Raw genomic sequence first — 18,837 nt, forward strand, 5'->3', positions numbered from 1 at the left:
GGGTTTGCAACAAAGCCCACCTGGGGGAGCAGCTTGAAATTGCATTTTTTTTAGAGTAGGGCAGAATCATGGCAACGTCACACCTTTCCCAGCTGGGTGGGATTTCGTTCTGCGGTGTTCTGTCGTCAGGCTGTAGGGCCCACCATTAGAAATCAGGAACGAATTAAACCAAGGAAGGGTTAGGGGAGAAAGTAGTACTAGTGGTGGAGAGGGAACCTTGGTGCCTCGGCATACAGAGCGCTTGTGACGCTAGTTGTTGTTGCCGGAACACGTCCGATTGACGGAAGACCCGCTGTGGAGCCTGAGATCTTGAAGGGTTTCTTTCCTTTTGGCAATTGCAGAGGTTGGCCGAGATGCAGAAACCTCGTCCTCCGCCTCCTACTTGTTCTTCTTCTTCTTCTTTTTCTTCTTCTCCTCGTGGTCCTACGGACACTTGCTTAGAATCATTGAGTGGCCTGTAAATTCCACACACGATGGCATCTTGGTGTTGCACATTTATAAGCAGACTTAATAGCGTTTTAGATCCGAGGCAGTGTCAGGGGCCGGGGCAGCGCTGCGGATGAATACTGATCGAGTATGAAGATGCAAGGCAACAGATCTAGAGATAGAGTAGAGTAAACACACTATCAATTGGTCGAGAGGACGTCCCTAGGATGTGGTCTCTAATAAACGTGGTCCCAATTCATGACACGTTTACTATTCTACTCTAGTCTCAAAAGGGACAGCATTACTAGCGAGACACCTGTTATCACTCGCTTTGGAGATTAACCGCGGTTCTTCCTCTAAAACATGGTCCAGTGGATAAAAGAAAGCTCTGCGAGAATATATTATCGTCCAGCCATATATAGATACATGTGCATCTCCAAGATGATAGTGTTTTTGAGGCCCTGTGGGTTCAGCTGGCCAGCTTTCGAAAGGACACTCCGTCGGTATTCTAAGGACAGCTATTATATGGTATGTAACCATCATTCGAAAGCCAAAGATCGTAGCCGTGCACTTTCCACGGCGCAGGGGCAGCGCCTCCCGCCGTTACTCTACATTCCAATGGCGCGATCTCGAGCAATACTGAGTGCTCTGTCTCTCTACAGTATGTAGCCCGGTGAGAAATGGCGAAACTGATTTCACATCGACATCTCATTACCAAGCAACCCCCTAACTCCGGCACCACACCCCAATCCCGCTGTCGCAGTAGAGTAGCAGCACCGTCCCCCGATTTGGGTCCTCCCTATATTTCTTTTTCCAACTAAATAATAATAATCCCCACCATCAATTGTAGTTTACTAAACGCCCTCCACCCCTGCCGCCCAGCCAACACACCCATCACCATCACCACAGCAACGACCCTGAGCTGTTCAAGCTGACGCGGAAAAACCTCCCAAGCTCCACTCCACACACCCACACCTCACCGTACCCCTATCACCGAACCCACGCTCAACCTTAGCACCCAAACCCGAACCCGAACCCAAACCCCAAACTCACCGCCCACAAACAACAATGGCATCGTGGCTCTACAACACCCTCCTCGGCGGCGACAACCCGACCCCAGGCGCCATCCGCCTCCCTGACAGCGCCTCCGCCCCCAGCAGCACCGCACCCCCACCCTACACCCGCACCAAGTCGCCGCGGCCCCGCGCGCCCCTCTCCCTCCCTGCGCTCAACGCGCTCCGCGGCAAGCGCGTGATCCTCGCCTCTGCCAGCCCGCGCCGCAAGCAGCTCCTCTCCCAAGTACCTCCCCTTTCCCCCTATCCTCCCACGCAGGGCCCACAAACTAGAAACTAACAGCCCGTAGATCGGCCTAACAGACATCGAGGTCATCCCCTCCAGGTTCGCCGAGAACCTCGACAAGTCGCACTATACGCCCTTCGAGTACGTGCTCGCCACGGCAACAAACAAGTGTGCGGACGTGTACAAGACTGAGATCGACAACGAGGCGCTGGGCGAGCCGGCGATCGTCATTGCGGCTGACACGGTCATTGTCACGTATGATGGCGAGATCATGGAGAAGCCGCGGAGCGAGGAGGGGCATCTGGCAATGCTGAAGACGCTGAGGGATGGGATGCCGCATAAAGTGTGAGTAGTTGTTCTTTCTGCCTTTTGGGATGGGGGTGACTGTGCTGATTGAGGATGTGAGGGGATAGGTACACGGCGGTCGTGGCAATGGTGCCGCTGGAGACGGTGGTGCACCCAGGGTATGCGCAGGAGAGCCATGTGGAGGAGACGGTGGTGGAGTTTGACAAGATGGTGACGGACGACCTGTTGGAGGCGTATGTGAAGACGCGGGAGGGGGCGGATAAGGCAGGGGGTTATGCGATACAAGGGACGGGCAGCATTCTGGTGAAGAGGATCGAGGGCACGTTTGATAATGTGGTGGGGCTGCCGTTGAGGGGGACGCTGAGGGTCATTGAGAAGGCGATGAGTGCGGAGGAGATGCAGGAGGAGGAGGAGGAGGAGGAGGAGGAGTAAGTAAGGTGAGACTTGGGGAAAGCGGGGGGGGGGGGGGCGCGGGGTTGTGTTTTTCTTGATTTGGCTTGGATTGGGCTTTGGTGGTGGCGATGGCGATGGCGAGTGCTGGGTGGTATGGGTTGGTGGGTACTAATGGATGTCTCTTTCCTGTTTTTTTTTCTTCGTCTTCGTTTGCGTTTGTGTTTTATGCTTTTTTTTTTGTTCCTTTGGCACGTTCTCATGCACGATATAAAGTCCCGATCAGCTAACCGGGGAAGCTCTGTAAAACGAACTGAAATATACACTTATAGACGTACTTTTCCTCTCGTTGTATCCTTGATCTGATATCCCATCAACCGTAGCAACCGAGTTAAGGACCCGATTGGGTCCCACTTGAAATAAAGTGACCTTTCTTAAATTCACAGCAACACCAGCTTCGTGAGTACTATATTAGGAGTTCTTATTGGGATCGGTTGATAAACTTTCCCGCTTCTTTGTTATTAGTGAACAGGGCTGGATTATATAGTTTTTGTGTTTTTATCGAGGTTAGAGTTGCAAAGTACCCAATTGGGACCTCAGGCTTCTACGGTTCATGGGATAACGGCATGAAATCAACAGCTAGTACCCAAAAAATCTGCATGAGCCCAGGAGAGGTGGCGATGTTCGATCCAATGTTTCCCGAAGCTACATACACCTGAGAGCTCTAGTCTATAGAGGGCCCAATCAGTTTGATATATGTTGCAATCAGGGTTAGGTTCACACAACCTATCCAAGAGCCGGCCGGCTTGTCCTGCCGCCGCTGAATACGCATGACCCTAGGTGAAATGATTTCCCTGGCTTAATTAGGAGACTTTAATTATAGCTGGAGACGGTCGTATCTCTCCCATCTCCATAGCAACCGGATCACTAGATACGAGGTAGCACTGGGTGAGGCTTTTGAATGACCCAGGCTATATAGAGCTCGTTTAGTACAGTGCCCGGCGATATATAGGCTCTGCTGTGTGTAGTAGAGTGTAGGTACTTAGTTTCGTTATATGACTAGGCGGTGATCGGAGCCTGGTACTCAGTCTCGACTCCGGATACCTACCATGGCTAGATACGTGAGTCCGGTATATATATAAGTCTAGCATTATCGATTGACGGAGCGCCACAGCCGCATACACGGGGTTGGTATCTGGTAGCTGTGTGCCCATATGTGTGTCTAGAAGTGCCTATCATAGTCGGAGGAGACCTGCCGGTTGGTAAGATATATGCTGGGAGTTGGGTTAAAACACTTCTTTCTTCATGGGTTGATTGGCTGGTAGATATTAGTCTAGTTGCCCTTAATGCGCGTATTGGCCCCCGCCCCGGGGGGGGGGGTGCAGAGAGTGCGTCATGGTGTATCACTCGGCTAGTTTGCTAGGCCAAAACGACGGGCGCGGGAGTCCGTAAGTCGATATATGATGGGTGGTGCGGCGCGGGGAAGGGGGGGGGGGGGGGGGGAGAGTAACGAAGTACTCAGACGGCTAGCTGTGGGTAGGTCTGTTGGAAATGTTCTCTGGTGGGGGGATTCGTGGATGGGCTGGCTAAGGCGCCGTTGGTGGTTGGGCTGGAGCGATGCTGGTTGTTATGGCAACCGGTAAGAGAGACTCGGGCCGACTACGCACGGCGCTGTGCCTGGAGGATGGTTATGACTAAATCAGCTATTAAATACTAATTGCTGATGGTAAGTTTAATAGAGACCTGTTGAGTGGCAGTCGGGTGATCCGTTGACTATCTCATTAAAGAGAGCACGCTGATTGCCATGGCAACGAATTCAGCAAAACTGATATTGGGTGTACATGGTGAAATCGTTGCTCGAATAGTTAGAACTGAATCAACTATATATTCAGAGATCAATTGTCGACTTGACGGTTACGCCCGGTTGTTATTTCACGTAAAAGGAACATGATGGGGGTTGCTATGTAAACTAGCGCTGTAAATATAAGATTGGTGATATATGGAGCAGGAATGGTTACAATGGAATCAGTTATTAGAAACACAACGGCGAAAGTCTTCCTGAATTGACACTAGTAGCGTCTCCAATAGCTCGATCGACGCCGTTTTAGTAGTTCTACTGCTAACTCAAGTCCGATCATGCACGACTGGACAGAGTATGACTAGATCATCAGGCTTGGGTTTAGGTTTCTTGTAGATGTTATATTGTTGTTGCGTTTTTGTCTAAGATTGAGATGTCGCTTTCGTAGGTCGTACTAGCCTGGAGTTCGTAAACGATACTTGTTTCAACTATTAATGAAAGGCAAAGTGGGAACAAAAGGACCGCCCCGTACTGTTCGCAGTGCATGTTGAACGATGGGGATTGACTCAATCGTTATATAAATCATACAGGCTTTGCGAGCCTTCTTTACGCAGTTTCTCTCACCAAATTATAGACGTGGTTGATACGATGAACGGTACAGTTTGATCTTTCAGTTAAAGCCGAGAGATCTATTCAAATCAATACGTAAGGAATACGGTGTAAGATAGTAAATGAAGAGTTAGTTAAATCCCAAAGCCTCCTTCATATCCTCCATGAATCAAGATCGAATGAATTCTTCCGCCGGTCCCCCAGCCCCCCTAAAGCCTTTGGCTTACAAACAGAAACCCTTAGCTACCCCCGTTGAACCCCTCCATTCCCCTTAACTAGCTGTAATAATAATGACTTTCCACCAGTGTACTCCCTCTTCCAAACTCGAGCATGCACTCTTCGTATACTCTGCTGCTTTTCAAAGATATATGATGTTCGAGTGTGTGTGGGGAGTAGTGTATCGTAGTAAGTTGGGAGAGCTAAAGTGGTAATTCGACGCTTATTTAAGCACTACTAGTGGGACCCATAACATCTATCAAACTCCTTTTTATCGGCCTAGATCGCAAACATCAAGTCCGATCACGTGGGTGGGCAGCGAATGGTAGGAGTGTCCATTTTGTTCCAGGACTTTTGTAGGGGATATATTGGGGAAAGGACTTCTTGCCATGCTTTCTGTTATGTACCACGAGGCCAAATGTATTTCAAATCTTGCACGGGAAAATACTCAGATCTCAATGATTGCTCTCGTACTGGAAGACGAAGCCAAACGCTCCTAATTGTGAATTGATTGTCCCGAACGGTATCTCACTGCGTGCGGCGGGCGGTGTGTGGGGTTCCTCGAATGTATTTGAGCCACCGTGCTGTCCAGGGAAATTCCGAGAGGCGTCCAACCTAAGTCTTCGCACTTAGATGCCGCTCGATTCTCGTCATTTCAGCTTCTGTGGTCAATTCACAATCCTCAGGCATACCGCTCCCAAGCGTCTCTAGCCTATATGTGGTGCTGGTGCTGTTGCAATTGATCCAGCGACGTTGCTTCAACGGCATTATCGCTGGGAGACGGTAGCGGTAACGATGTCTTTACCCTAGCTCGGGCCACCATGCAACTCCCCCAAATGTGGTTGCCCGCTAGTGTGGAGTACTGGCGTCCCGTTCCCGGCTTCTCAGCGCAGAGCCACCATCCTGGCGGGACGGATTATCTGGGCTAGATGTCCAAACACGTTGCAAATCTTATGTGGCTGTAAGCGGTTCAGGATATGTGTTAGTTTCGAGGCCCTATAAGTTGAGCTGTCACGACCGCTTAATCCCCATCATCAACCATCACTACATGTACTTCCATTCTCCAACCAGCCGAGCGACAGAGCAGAACAGCCCGAGCGACATTTTCGACACCAATCCAGACTTCAGATATACGAATCGGATCACCACTAGCCTGGTAACATCTGAGCTTTACGTTGTGTCCCCACCGCCCACTCCACCAATTTCAATGATGCAATGCCAAGCCCGTCACTCGGAGTCAATGATCATATGGGCATGTTTCCACGCAGGCGGCGAGTGATGGTTCATGACCCCGTTTCTAACTAATCAGACCAGCTAATTACATAGTAAACAGAATGTTTATTTTCCGGTTGCGCCATGTACACACTTTTACTGCTTTACACACTTTTACAAATAAGACACCGGAAACCAAAGACCAGACACAATAAAAACCAATAAAAACGATTAAAAAAAAACAAAAAAACGAGAGCAATAATAAAAATACACGAAAGAAGCAAAAACAGAAAAGATATCCCATCTCAGCCCAATAATAACAGCCCCGATTCCAACCCAGTCCAGGAAACAAGAGAAAAACCCTGCAAATCCCCTCAAAACAACATATCTCCTCTGAGAGCTCATCCGTCCAGCATCTGTTCTATCCCAATGGTACTCTCGGTATGCTGCGCTAGCATACTCTCATGTTGCCTACATACCCACTATTAGCCAACCCACGCTTTCCCGCACCCCCGCTCTTTCGGCCACCCAGGCCCCGCTTACAGCAGACCCTCCGAAACGGTAAATCAGAAACACAGGAGAGGGAAATCTACCTATCCGTCACCCCCTTCGCCCTCTCCATACTGCTCTTCAACCTCTCCACACCCCTTCTAATCGTCTCCATCTGCACCTCCAACGGCAGCCCCTCCATTCCTGCCTCCGCCAGCACCCCGGGCCTCGCCATATGTTCTCTCAGATCCTCCAGGTCCGTCTGCATCTTCTCCAACCGCATTAGCGACACACGCACATGCGCCATCGCTTTTCCACGATAGCCGGCGAGGTCGTTGAGGAGTGCCAGTTGCGACTCGTAGCGGCCGAGGACGCTGCGGTTGCCGCCGAGGAGCGTCCATAGTTGAGATAGCTATTTTCTGTCAGCGCCCGGTACGGAGGTGAGAGGTGTGGGTATTAAGGGAGACATACCACATCGTCATATGCCTCATTAACAACATTCCCCTCCCTCGCCACAACCTCATGTATGACTCTCAACTTTTCTTCCATCGTCTCCAGATCCTCCAACAACCCTTTGGCCTGAAACACCAACCTCCTGATGTTCTCCTCCATGACATTGCCCGCCTTTATAAAGGTGTCCATGACAGACGCCTCTGCGTCCGCCATTGCTGTGAAGCGCCGGAACGGCGCAAGTGCGTATTGGACCACGGGGTTATGTGGGGTTGCAGAGAGCTCGATTGCGCGGGCGGCGGAGAGCGTGCGGAGAGCGAAGGTGTCGATGGAAATGATGGAGTCGACAACGCCGGAGACTCTGGAGCTGAAGCGTGTGAGATCTTTGGAGGTGCGCTTGGCGCCTGTGATGAAGTCTTCGAGGCGGATGGAGAGCTCATCTCTGTTTCTGTTAGCGGTGGGTTGCGGGGCGGGGGAAGAAGGAGCAAGACCGGCACTCGAGTGTTGAACTGCGGACCAGCGTATTCAAGTCCGACACTGCGAACTCCGACTTCTTCAGGTCATTACCCAAGCCTGAGCCGCTGGCTGCTTTCTCAATGATGTCCTCGAAGGAAGTCTGCAGGTCGACCAGGGCCTTAAAGTCCGTTCTCGACGTGCGCGTCGGGGTCGCGGTATATGCATTGTTACACAACGGTATATCTAGCAGCGAGACCCCCGGTATGTTGCATAGCGGGAGGAGCGCGCGCGTAATAGGTATCGACAGGGCGCGGTAGCAGTATGCGGCGGTGACGGCGAGAAGGTACAGTCCGAGGAGGAGGGAGAGCGGCGTTCGCAGCAGGCGCAGCGTGGTAGTTAGGCTATCGCGAAGGAAGGTGATTAGGGAGAGGAAGAGTTCACCAAAGGTAGCAAAGGCGCTAATTACAGCCTCCGTGAGGGGATCATAGCTACTATCGTTCGTACTAGCGGTGTGCTGCTTGAGGGTAGGAGTCCTGGGCACGGGGGTAGTCGAGCCGTTGGTAGCTGTTGAGGCGGTCGAGGCGGTCGAGCGGTTTCGAGGACGGCGCTTGCGCGACGGTTTAGGTGCTGTGGAAGCCCGACTAGCTGTTGAGCTCGTGTCCGTGGTATCTGCTTTTATCTCTGGCGCGGGAGTACCGCGCTGGGCGGGAGCATCGCTGGTGATGGCTCTGCGGGCCATTGTCTATGTTTCTGGGGGGGGGAATTGCGGGATTGCGGGGGAGGTGTCAAGGTGTGTGGTGTGTGTGGCAGAGAGAGGAAGAGACAGCCTTTTCTATTATGCATTGTTGGCTGCCCTCTCTCCTGCTGTCTTGCTTGTCCTCTTTGGCCCACCGTGCTAGTGACGTGCTGTGCTGGCGCTTGTGGCGTTGCCAAGTTGGGTGGGGCTTCAGCGCCACATCCTGCATGCCTGTCATTGGCCAGGGACTTTGCAGATCTTTAGTGATTGACGTTACTGACTTTGGTTGTTAGGAACGGCGCTGCTAAGCTTGGTTTCGTGCTGATCGTGTTCGAAATGCTTGGTTGACTTGTTGCGCTTATCTGCTTATCGATAGCTGGGAAACAAAGAAACTGATTTGACGAGGGGAATATAATGGGTTCGGTTAAGCAGGCATGCAGGAACATCTTAAGCTTGGAGGTGTCGCTGGTTACATCTACTTGGCATAGTAGGTAATTCGTTTACCGGGTGAAACGCACAACACTGGCAATATATGTTTCTCATGGGACCTCACTCGACGGATGCCTGCGCAGATCACCAAAGCACCTCTCAAGGTATCAGAATGATCGAGGGCGGATAGAGCACAAACTATAATACGGCAACAATTCTACAAAAGACGCACACGCACACGCACACGCATACTACGGGGGTGTGGGAAGGTCTATACATAGGTGGCGGTGCAGTTTCCAAAGGATAGCTGGCGACCTGTGTAAAGAGCGTCTCATGCCCCCATGGAAGTATATGTCTACAGCTCTATGTATGCTATGGCACATAACTTTCATCAACGAAGTTCAGGCAACAGTATCTCGCATGCTCCCTTCTTCTACCACAAACTTGTTATCAGGAATATATACCTCACCGCTAATACTTATCTGCCAAATTCAAACAGATACAATTCGAAAGACCTCGTGCTTGTTTCTTCCGCGGGCAGATCCTACACCGGCGGTAATATATATGAAGGTTTAACATGGCACCGTCAAGAGATACCGAGCACCTCCGAAATGCCTCGGGGTATGTTCGTGGTACTCTTCTCTGTCCGTTTTAGCCGTACCCTGGCTGTTGAGCCCCTACCCATGTGTGTTCCCTTTGTGAGCTTATGAGGCCGACAATGGGATTTAAAACAATAGCACTATAGCTAACTAGAGGGACAAGCGATCACAGGCTATCACTCGGCCACGATACGGCTTAGTGCCAGTTTGTTTAATTCATTAATTGCATGCAACCTTACAGTTATGGCAATCGGCTTAGTGCCAGTCACTTTGATTGTGAAAAAAAAAAAAAAAAAAAGACCATCAATAAGACAGGTTTACCAGAAATATGTCCCATTGTTTGGGAATCAACACAAAGTCGAAGAGGCCTGGTATCCTTCGTCTCAGTATATACCTTTCACCCCAATTATCACTCGTTACTTACCCTACCGCAGGGCCCCACCACCCCCAAAGCTGCGGCTCTGCCAGGCCCAGGTCCACCCCAGCAAATTCAAGATCCCCGACAAATCAAACCTATCTCCGGCGCCGGAACATCTACACACCCGCAATGCGCCCGCACCTCTCCTTCCTCCGGACGGGTTCGCCCCTCCCCCGGTTCACCGCCAGAACCACTCTCCCCCACCCGCGCCCGCATCTCCACCGATTCTGCGGCTCCTGCACACCCCCGGCGCCCACCGCCCCGTCTAGCACCACTCCCCCCACCACCAGTGCGCCCAACGACCACCGCGCCATCGCCACCTCCCAAGAGCTCCTCATTACCCATGGTGCCTCCCCAGGCTCACCCCTCTTCCTGCCCAATGGCGCCCGCATCTTCAACAAGCTACAGTCCTTCCTGCGCGCGCAGTACGCCGTCTATGGCTACGAGGAGGTCATCACGCCCACTATCTACAAGCGCTCGCTGTGGGAGACGAGCGGCCACTGGGAGAACTACAAGGACGATATGTTTTCTGTTTCTGCACGCGGGGAGAAGGATCCGGCGGAGGAGGTGGAGGAGGGAGAGGGGGAGTATGGGCTCAAGCCAATGAATTGCCCAGGGCATTGCTTGCTGTTTAAACATGCGGGTGCTACCAGGAGCTTTAGGGATCTGCCGGTACGGTATGCGGACTTTGCGCCGCTGCACAGGTATGCCCTACCTATCACTACATATGCCCCGGGAGTGGAGACAATGGTGGACTAACACACAAGCCTGTTTAGAAACGAGCTCTCCGGCGCCCTCAGCGGCCTCACCCGCGTGCGCAAATTCCACCAAGACGACGCGCACATCTTCTGCCGCCCGTCGCAAATCTCCACCGAGATCCTCGCGACCCTGCGCCTCATCAACACCGTCTACACCGTTCTACACCTACCCCAATACAAGCTCGTCCTCTCCACCCGCCCCGTCCACCACATCGGCACCCCCGCCGAATGGAACCGCGCCGAAGACGCACTAACGCAGGCGCTCAACGCCTCCGGCACCCCGTGGACCCTCTCCCCCGGCGACGGCGCCTTCTACGGCCCAAAGATCGACGTTCTCGTCACCGACTCAGACGGAAAGCAGCACCAGACGGCCACCATCCAGCTGGACTTCCAGCTCCCGCAGCGCTTCGGACTATCCTATCTTGCGCCCGCGCCCGAAGCCGAGGCGCGCGGCGAGGCCCCCACGGATCCCAAGGAGCTCGAGACGAGCGGGTTGGTGACGCCGGTGATTATACACCGCGCGGTGCTGGGCAGCTTTGAGCGCTTCATGGCGCTGCTGATGGAGCACTATGGCGGACGGTGGCCGTTCTGGCTGGCGCCGAGGCAGGCGGTGGTGCTGCCTGTGGCGAATAGCGAGAAGCTGCTTGCGTATGCAAGGGAGGTGCGGGGGGTTGTTGCCGGTGTTGGTGAGGGGGTGGGGGTAGGGGTAGGGGCGGCGCCGATGGGGAGAAGGACGTTTGCGGTGGATGTGGACGAGAGTGGGAATTCGCTGGCGAAGAAGGTGAAGGCGGCGAGGGTGAAGGGGTATAATTATATTATTGTTGTGGGGGAGAAGGATCTGGAGGGGGGCACGGCGGCGGTGGAGTGTGTGGTGGGGGAGAAGGGGAAGTGGGTGTTGAGTCCGCGGGAGGTGTATGAGAAGTTTATGGGGTTGGAGGAGAGGTATGAATAGGCAGGGAGGGCCGGTGAGGGAGGGGTGGAGGAAGAAAAAAGGGGGGGGGGGGGTGTATATAGTTAAAAGTAGAGATAAACAGGTGCTTGTTTGGGTTTGGTTTGTGGATAGTCGTTCGTGAGCGGGTTGCGGGTGAGTTTAGTCTAGATATGCCACCATGAGTCTTAAGCTCCCGCCGTGGAATAAGTGTTGATATCCCTAAAGTAGACGAGCCGTACTACATATTCTTTAATTCCGGCAGCTCCGTATATAGGAAATCTTTATAGAGCTCTTAACCCCCGAGATCTAGTCGAGGAGGTCGAGACAGAAATCCGCAATTAAAGCTAGAGGCATACAAGTTGCGCTGCGTTAACAAATTAACCTCCGGTGAACAATATATTCATTCAATGAAATTAACTTGTATGTCCTAAACCAAACATAAAACCTATCCCACCTGTAGTATTAGGCCCTACGATGTTTTTTCTGGTGTGGTATACATACATGTAGTCATGGTTGGTACGGTGCAGAGGTTTGATAGGCCTCAGGTTATATGGACCGGCCCGGGATTCGGCCTTCTAGGCCATGGCCAGGCTTGGGCCAGGGTGTCTGAGGCCGGGCCAGGCCGGGTCTTAAGGCGATTGAGGCCCGGGCTAATTTATATGGGCCGAAATGGTGCATATTTTAAGAATATCCATCATCTTCAATCCTCATTTCTCTCTATGAAAAAGCAAATCTTTGGATAAATATGGGATTTTAATATCGCAATAAACAGTCAAATATATTTTTCTTAGAATCGTATGAATTATCATGATCAAAGAATTCCGGGGTTAGGCCCGTATATACATGTATATATGGGCCAGGCCAGGCCCCGGTTGTAAGGGTTTGATGGGCTTGGGACAGTCTAAACGTGTTTCGGGCCCGGGCTGGTCTATTGAAACTGGTACTACGGTGTACGTGTGGGTTCAGTAAGCACGCCTAGGGACTGAGCAATAACTCCAACTTCGGCATAGCAACCAGGCGAGAGAGGGAAAGAAATGGTGTATGAAGCATGCCAGAACCCTCCGGGTCCTGGTGTAGAGAAATGGTTACATACCACCACGACCTCTGGGAATGGGTATATATCGGCATACAACGTATGGTGCAAGATGGAGTAGAGGACGACCCAACCTTGTACACACCACTTCAGTCAATTATTTCATTGGCTCACACCGGAAAGCAAACATTGAGGAGCCTCACCTTTATATAACTCGGACATATAGCTGCTCCCCCTCCCCCACACGTATATACGTATTCTAATTAAGCTTAAGACATTTTCCCGAACGCTCTAGAGCAAAAACAAAAGGACCCGGGCCGGGGTAATCATCGCGATCCATGCGCCCCGGAGGATGCATGTCATCAGTAATGTGTCATGGGCATGCATGAAGAGTGTCTTTCAATTCGATATATTTATCGCCCTATGATACATATAGTTCCGGGGTAAATAAAAGTACATGTACCTTTAGAGAGAGAGGGAGAAACTCCCTTTACTCGCTTTATTTTGATTAGTGTGAGGGCTTACCGCCTCTAACCCACTCAAATGAGTCTACCGTCTAATCCTTACCCGGCCCCACTCGGGTATGACATCGGTGGATGCATACGCCATGCCAGGGTCCCTTTCCCTGCAATATGCTGTCCGTCCCGCTTCATCCGCAAGTTTAAAACCGCGACAACTCCCCACTTCTTCAATTATCATGCCACCGCCAAATGCTCTCCGATCTCACCACGCTAGTAGTAGGCTATGTCTTCTACACAATCTGTTTTCTGATCATCACAATACGACTGTCTGCAACCTGGGCAAGAGAGAAGAAATGGAGGCACGATGATTACTGGATGCTAGGGGCCCTCGGGATACTAGTTGTGAGGACGGTGGTGATTCATTTGGTGTTGGTGTGGGATACGAATAATGTGGAGGAGTGGGCGAGGAACGGGTTGCGAAAACAAGAAGTGGAAAGGAGAGAGATGGGGAGTAAAATGGCGTTGGTGGCTAGGTCCTGTTATGCTGCGTTGTATGTATGGAGTCCTAGGCTGGGGATTGGACTTCAAGCAATTGCTGACGGAAGTAGTATTTGGTCGATGAAAGCATGTATACTGGCGCTGTACTCAAGGATCGTTCAGCTGTTGGAGGTGTATAGGAAGTATATCAAGTATATATGGGTACTTTTATTCCTGACATTTGCGGCGGTGATGGTGTCGACTCTATTGGAGTGCCGGCCATTTAATCAGTAAGTTCATCATTCCGCACTTTCTTGGTTTATTAAACTGGCTTTTTCTGGTTCTGATATCTCGAAACAACAGCTATTGTAAGTACATTTAATTCAACTGTTGGCTCTTCTGAATCACCGCACATACTAACTCCACCTAGGGCAAGTTATTCCAAATCCAGGCAGTATGTTATCTCTCAATCAACCCCATTCAATCACTATGCGTCTGAACTAATAACTCGAATTAATCCACAGGAGCATGTACATTCGCCGAAGCCCAGCTATACACAACCGGAGCATGCAATATCGCAACAGACTTAGTCCTAATACTCTATCCCCTTCCCATGGTCTTCCACACCAGTCTCCCACGAAAACGGTATTTCCCCACCCAAGCTCTTATCATAGGATTTCCATTCCTAGTCTACAAATCTAATGCGCAACAGAAAAATCCAACTCTATGCGCTCTTCTCGCTTGGTTTCTTCGTCATCCTAGTCAGCATATTCCGGCTTCCATTCGTGATGGAAAACCACGCAATCCAGCGCTGGCGCACACTTGTATGTTCCCTATTCCTTTCGCGCGTACCCCCAACCCTCATTTACAAATCATTTTCTCTATAGTTCGCATCCATCGAGATGCTAGTAGCCTGCTGTGTCGCAAACGCGCCAGTCATGTACCGTCTCATCAAAGCGCAAGCCGCCAAGCACACTACAGCATCTGCAGACTCGGCGTCCCGTGCGAGTCCGTATTGGTTCTCGGTGAACCGATCGGCGAGAAGACAGACAAGTGAGATTGATGAAATTGAGTTTAGGGTGCTGGGCCTTGCCCTAGAGGAGGACGAGGAGGAGGGTATTGGGAGTAGTAACAAGGGGAGTCAGGAGACGGAGAGAAAGCAGCAGGTATAGCTGGAGAGTTTTGATAGAACTTTCGTTAGTCTAATGATAATGTAATTATGGGGAATGTGAATATGGTGTTCACGACTTATCACTCGGCGGGCTCCACTTGCCCAGAAACTAATGTCAAATTTGTCAATCGATTCCAGTGTGGAGAGGGAGAAACTAAAAATCTTGTGCTAACACGTGCCCGCTATTATCTTCCCCAGGCTTGGCCAAAATAAGGTTTTACTCGTGCGCAAAATAATACCTCACATCACCTTATCTCGTTGAGTAAATATAAATCCCTCAAGCAAACTCTTCTTTTGAATGGTTCCGGTACGTATTTTTACTGTCCTTCGGATACTATTGTCCACTGCGGTCCGAACAGAGCCTGAGGCTACCTAGACTTTAGATTTACCTCTATTCATGTTTGATGAGCAATTGACTGTTAATATGGGCTGCCTCGGGCAGCTCGGAAATATGGGTATGTTCCTCTTTCTGAAGAAAATCATGTGCACGTAACCGCAATAACTGATGGTCCAGCCCAGTCTCCCCGATTTGAATACTGGGAAACCTTCCTAGGCCCGAGGATTTCATTTTCGCCAAATAAGACAAGTCTAGCTCGGGCTTGTGACAGCTTGACATCCGGCCCACGACGCTCGGTACAGCTGGTAGTCCATTCCCCCTTGCTGCATGCTCAGTGCACTGTATTTGGGGTCAGGAGTCCATAATAATCCTTCCTGGACGGCAATACCGAGAACCCGTATCCCCGGGGTTAGGGGTCTCAAGGAGGCAGCCCAGGATCACAATATATGTACCTCTAAACCTAGAAAATTATACCTTCAATCACTTGCATGCATTTTGTTTATATAGTTCTACACGCCCCTTAAGCTTTCGCTTTCGACCCAACCTCCTAAAGCACTCCCGTCCACGTAGATATGGAGTATTGGGACGACAATCGAGGCTTCATTTCCGTTCCTGCCCCGGACGAAGCGAGAATGTCAGGCTGCCGAGTTCCCGTAGGGGAGGGTGGCTGTGTACTGGAGGGGTGACATATGCAAGCTTGTGTTTGAAATCTCGCGTGGGTACCGATACCGTGAGCGCGGGAAAGACGTGGGTTACCCCGGCGGAGAAGAAGCTTGATCGAGCCGTCGAGTGGGTTATCGACAAGTGGCAATGATGGGATTCTCTGCCAAATTGGCGATATTGTATGGCATGAGGACAGTCTTCAAAAGATTACTGTACCATAAGCACTTCAGCGGTTAATGTCCACATAACGCACCTCACGGAAGAATTAGTTACTCTTACATGCAATCTCGCCCTGCATCCTTCCGATATAAGATAAAACTCTGCAGAAATACTATGGCATCTAGCCAAACCGGCCCGGCCCGTCATTAACGCAGAAAGGAAATGATCTACGTATAGAGTGAATAATGGAAATGCCTAGACATTTCCCCAGGCCCATCACTTCAGGAAGTTGAGGTTCGATATTTCCCAATGGCTACTCTAGTTAAATATCAACATAGTTTCTATTCTAGAGCTCTAGGACTGGTCTACATTTCTACTGATTGTACAGAGATAAAATACAGTCCGCACAGAACCAAAATCATAAAGCAACAAGACTGGCTTGGTCTACAGCAAACTCTCACCGAGCGCACACCGAACCAGGCTGCATCCCGCCCTGACTGTTTCCATCGATCCAAAACTGTCGTGCTCCACTCCCTCCACTATGGTGTTGACCTCGACCTACGGAAGCGAAATAATTAGCAACCCTCTCTCTCTCTCCTTTTTTTCCAAAGACACAGGGCAAACTCACAAGGTCCATGGCTACTAGGCACCCGGTTTCGTGAATGCATTCGCATATGAAATCTCCTTCCCTCAGTGTCAAACCGCCACGAACAGGAGTACCTGTACTTGGTGCACTATTCGATCTATTAGTAAGAGTGCCCATAGTTAAATAGGTTGAGAGACTTACACTTGCGGATCTAACGCATCCACATCAAAGCTTAAATGAATCGGCATACCCTCCTGCCCTGGTCCACAGTTGAGGTGCTCCAACGCCATCTCCATCACTCTACCAATGCCATACTTATCAACATCATGCATACTGAATGCCTTTATTCCGTTCTCCCTGAGGATTTTCTTTTCTGGAATATCGACGTCACGCAGGCCAATATATACAAGCTTTGATACATTGATCCTGTTTTCATCTTTCATCCACCCAAACACCTCGGGGTTTTCTTTGGGTGCTTTCGAAAGACCGGTCAGGTAGGATACCGGCATACCGTGAATGTTACCGGATCCTGATGATTCCGGTGTATTGATATCAGCGTGCGCATCGATCCATATCACGGCCATCTCACGGCCAAGACGCTCTCGAACAGCCTTCGCTGTGCCGGCGATGGTACCGATTGCAATAGAATGGTCACCACCGAGTGTAAGGACTAGGCGCCCCTGTGAAGCATGTTCATATACTTGGTCTGCAATGGCCTTAGTGACGTTTGATACAGTGAGAGCCTTTAGCATTGGTGCACGTGCGCCACCTGTTTGAAGAGGCGGATCTGAAGGTGGGATGTATTCAGTGTAGTTGTGAACCTTTCCGTCATGATGGATGGTGTATCCGAGCTCATTAGAAAGTGAATCTAGAAGTCCTGCCTCAATCAGTGCTGCGGGGGCCGCATCGACACCTGGTTTGGTCTATGTGATATTAGTGGGGGTGCAGTCTAGAATCGCATGGTGTACATACCTGTCCTCCAGAGAAGCCAACACCTACAACACCAAGTTGGTCCTTTGAGGGTAAGAACTTGGGATCGATTGTGGATGGAGTTGTCATTGTTGAATACTGGAGAGAAAGGCGGCGGTGATGGTGGCGTTAAGTGAAGTCTTGCAGAAGTTGAGATAAAGGTAATCACGAGGATATGCTAAAGAAATTTACGAGATAACTGATGGAAGAACTTTCTTTTCCCACCTCGGGGCGAACAGCATCCTTAAATCCTTTCCTCTCCATCTCACTCATCTCCCACAATCATTCCCCCGCTCTCCGAATTTACGTAACCAACGCTCATCGAAGCGAGGGGCTGATGTCTTATCGCGTTCGAGAAATCTGGTCTAACACTTGGAGGAAGTTCTGTCCGGAGGTTGACGTCGGACACCTGCTTTGTCGCGTACAGTTGAACTTAGGGGAATCGCGTGCGTCGTGTGATTCCCGTTTGGTTGGCTAGATTGTTGAAACGCCTTGGCGCTGGTAGTGGGGCTATCGGATCAGCGCTAGAGGTTAGGGGTGATTGAGCCGCAACAAGCCGAGACCTGCGTGATAGTTCATGATAGGCTCCTGGACGGTGTGATAAGCATTCAGCTGTGTTGCAATAGCACCTATGCTTTAAGACAGGGCAATCTCTTCCTCTACTGACTGATCAAAGCAGTCTCAAAATGTGCCGTTGCATGGAGTGAGTGAGATTAGATACGTATGACTGCCTGAGTGCGGGCCGCGGGTCCAAGATTAATTATTTCGTTGTCCGTCCCGTAACAAAGGACCACATTGCTACAGGGACCGGTGTATTCCAGAGTTTCTGCCTTGGTTGGTGCTCCATGCAGGTTCGCTTTTATGGATACACCATATTCTGGCGTAGTCAATTGGGCTCGAGACGCTATAACGGCGATATTAAGTCAAGAACAAAGTTCAAGCTGCCGAAACCGACTTTGCCTTTGGACAAAACCTGACAAAACAAACCGGTAAAATGAAGCTTAAGTTCTTGGATTGGAAATGGTGTTGGTCTCATGCCTAATCTATTTCCCGATATCCACACCTCAGTTCAGCCGTGGAAATGCAACACTGTATGTTGAGACCGATCAAAGAATCGGCTTCCCGATTGGAGTCGCCATAACGATGTGGTATCGGTGGTGCTTCAAGTCAGTTTCTCTAACATAAAGCCATTTTACCTCTTCCGGCGCTAAGAAGCCAGATGTCGAGTGAGATGTTATGATAAATGACGAAAATGTATTTTACAATATTAGAATGAAAGATCTTCATGGACCAGGACATAAGATTGAGCTAAATACAGACTCTATCAAAACGCAGTTATGACTACCTCTCTTGAATCAAATTCGGGCTGCAGCGCTGATTAATCGCCTGGATGGACGACTTCCGCAAAAAAACTAAACATTAATGTAAGTGGGATGCATGAAACAATATGGTGTATAAG

General features: G+C 50.5%; 6 protein-coding genes across 6 annotated transcripts; 4 read left to right on the forward strand and 2 right to left on the reverse strand.

Moving 5' to 3' along the window:
• Positions 1 to 1,494: 1,494 nt before the first annotated feature.
• Positions 1,495 to 2,463, forward strand: LAJ45_01471 (uncharacterized protein; the record flags this gene model as incomplete). The annotated part of the gene is made up of 3 exons (XM_046111065.1): positions 1,495 to 1,725; positions 1,790 to 2,070; positions 2,139 to 2,463. 3 exons carry the CDS (start codon positions 1,495 to 1,497, stop codon positions 2,461 to 2,463), a joined length of 837 nt encoding a protein of 278 aa, XP_045976243.1.
• Positions 2,464 to 6,657: 4,194 nt separating this feature from the next.
• On the reverse strand, positions 6,658 to 8,390 carry LAJ45_01472 (uncharacterized protein; the record flags this gene model as incomplete). Its single annotated transcript, XM_046111066.1, has 4 exons — positions 6,658 to 6,727; positions 6,850 to 7,157; positions 7,217 to 7,637; positions 7,687 to 8,390. The coding sequence occupies 4 exons, from the start codon at positions 8,388 to 8,390 to the stop codon at positions 6,658 to 6,660; spliced, it is 1,503 nt and encodes a 500-aa protein (XP_045976244.1).
• A 1,572-nt stretch (positions 8,391 to 9,962) lies between these two features.
• On the forward strand, positions 9,963 to 11,543 carry LAJ45_01473 (uncharacterized protein; the record flags this gene model as incomplete). The annotated part of the gene is made up of 2 exons (XM_046111067.1): positions 9,963 to 10,537; positions 10,610 to 11,543. The coding sequence occupies 2 exons, from the start codon at positions 9,963 to 9,965 to the stop codon at positions 11,541 to 11,543; spliced, it is 1,509 nt and encodes a 502-aa protein (XP_045976245.1).
• Positions 11,544 to 13,265: 1,722 nt separating this feature from the next.
• On the forward strand, positions 13,266 to 14,665 carry LAJ45_01474 (uncharacterized protein; the record flags this gene model as incomplete). The annotated part of the gene is made up of 7 exons (XM_046111068.1): positions 13,266 to 13,567; positions 13,625 to 13,783; positions 13,857 to 13,861; positions 13,924 to 13,947; positions 14,018 to 14,138; positions 14,206 to 14,317; positions 14,381 to 14,665. The coding sequence occupies 7 exons, from the start codon at positions 13,266 to 13,268 to the stop codon at positions 14,663 to 14,665; spliced, it is 1,008 nt and encodes a 335-aa protein (XP_045976246.1).
• A 423-nt stretch (positions 14,666 to 15,088) lies between these two features.
• LAJ45_01475 (uncharacterized protein) lies at positions 15,089 to 15,366 on the forward strand (the record flags this gene model as incomplete). The annotated part of the gene is made up of 2 exons (XM_046111069.1): positions 15,089 to 15,119; positions 15,179 to 15,366. The coding sequence occupies 2 exons, from the start codon at positions 15,089 to 15,091 to the stop codon at positions 15,364 to 15,366; spliced, it is 219 nt and encodes a 72-aa protein (XP_045976247.1).
• A 901-nt stretch (positions 15,367 to 16,267) lies between these two features.
• Positions 16,268 to 17,468, reverse strand: LAJ45_01476 (uncharacterized protein; the record flags this gene model as incomplete). The annotated part of the gene is made up of 4 exons (XM_046111070.1): positions 16,268 to 16,381; positions 16,452 to 16,557; positions 16,611 to 17,332; positions 17,382 to 17,468. The coding sequence occupies 4 exons, from the start codon at positions 17,466 to 17,468 to the stop codon at positions 16,268 to 16,270; spliced, it is 1,029 nt and encodes a 342-aa protein (XP_045976248.1).
• Between the last annotated feature and the right edge of the window lie 1,369 nt (positions 17,469 to 18,837).

Source organism: Morchella importuna (genome assembly GCF_003444635.1).
Source record: "Morchella importuna strain M04M26 chromosome Unknown Morimp01GS002, whole genome shotgun sequence".
Taxonomy (NCBI): Eukaryota; Fungi; Ascomycota; class Pezizomycetes; order Pezizales; family Morchellaceae; genus Morchella; species Morchella importuna.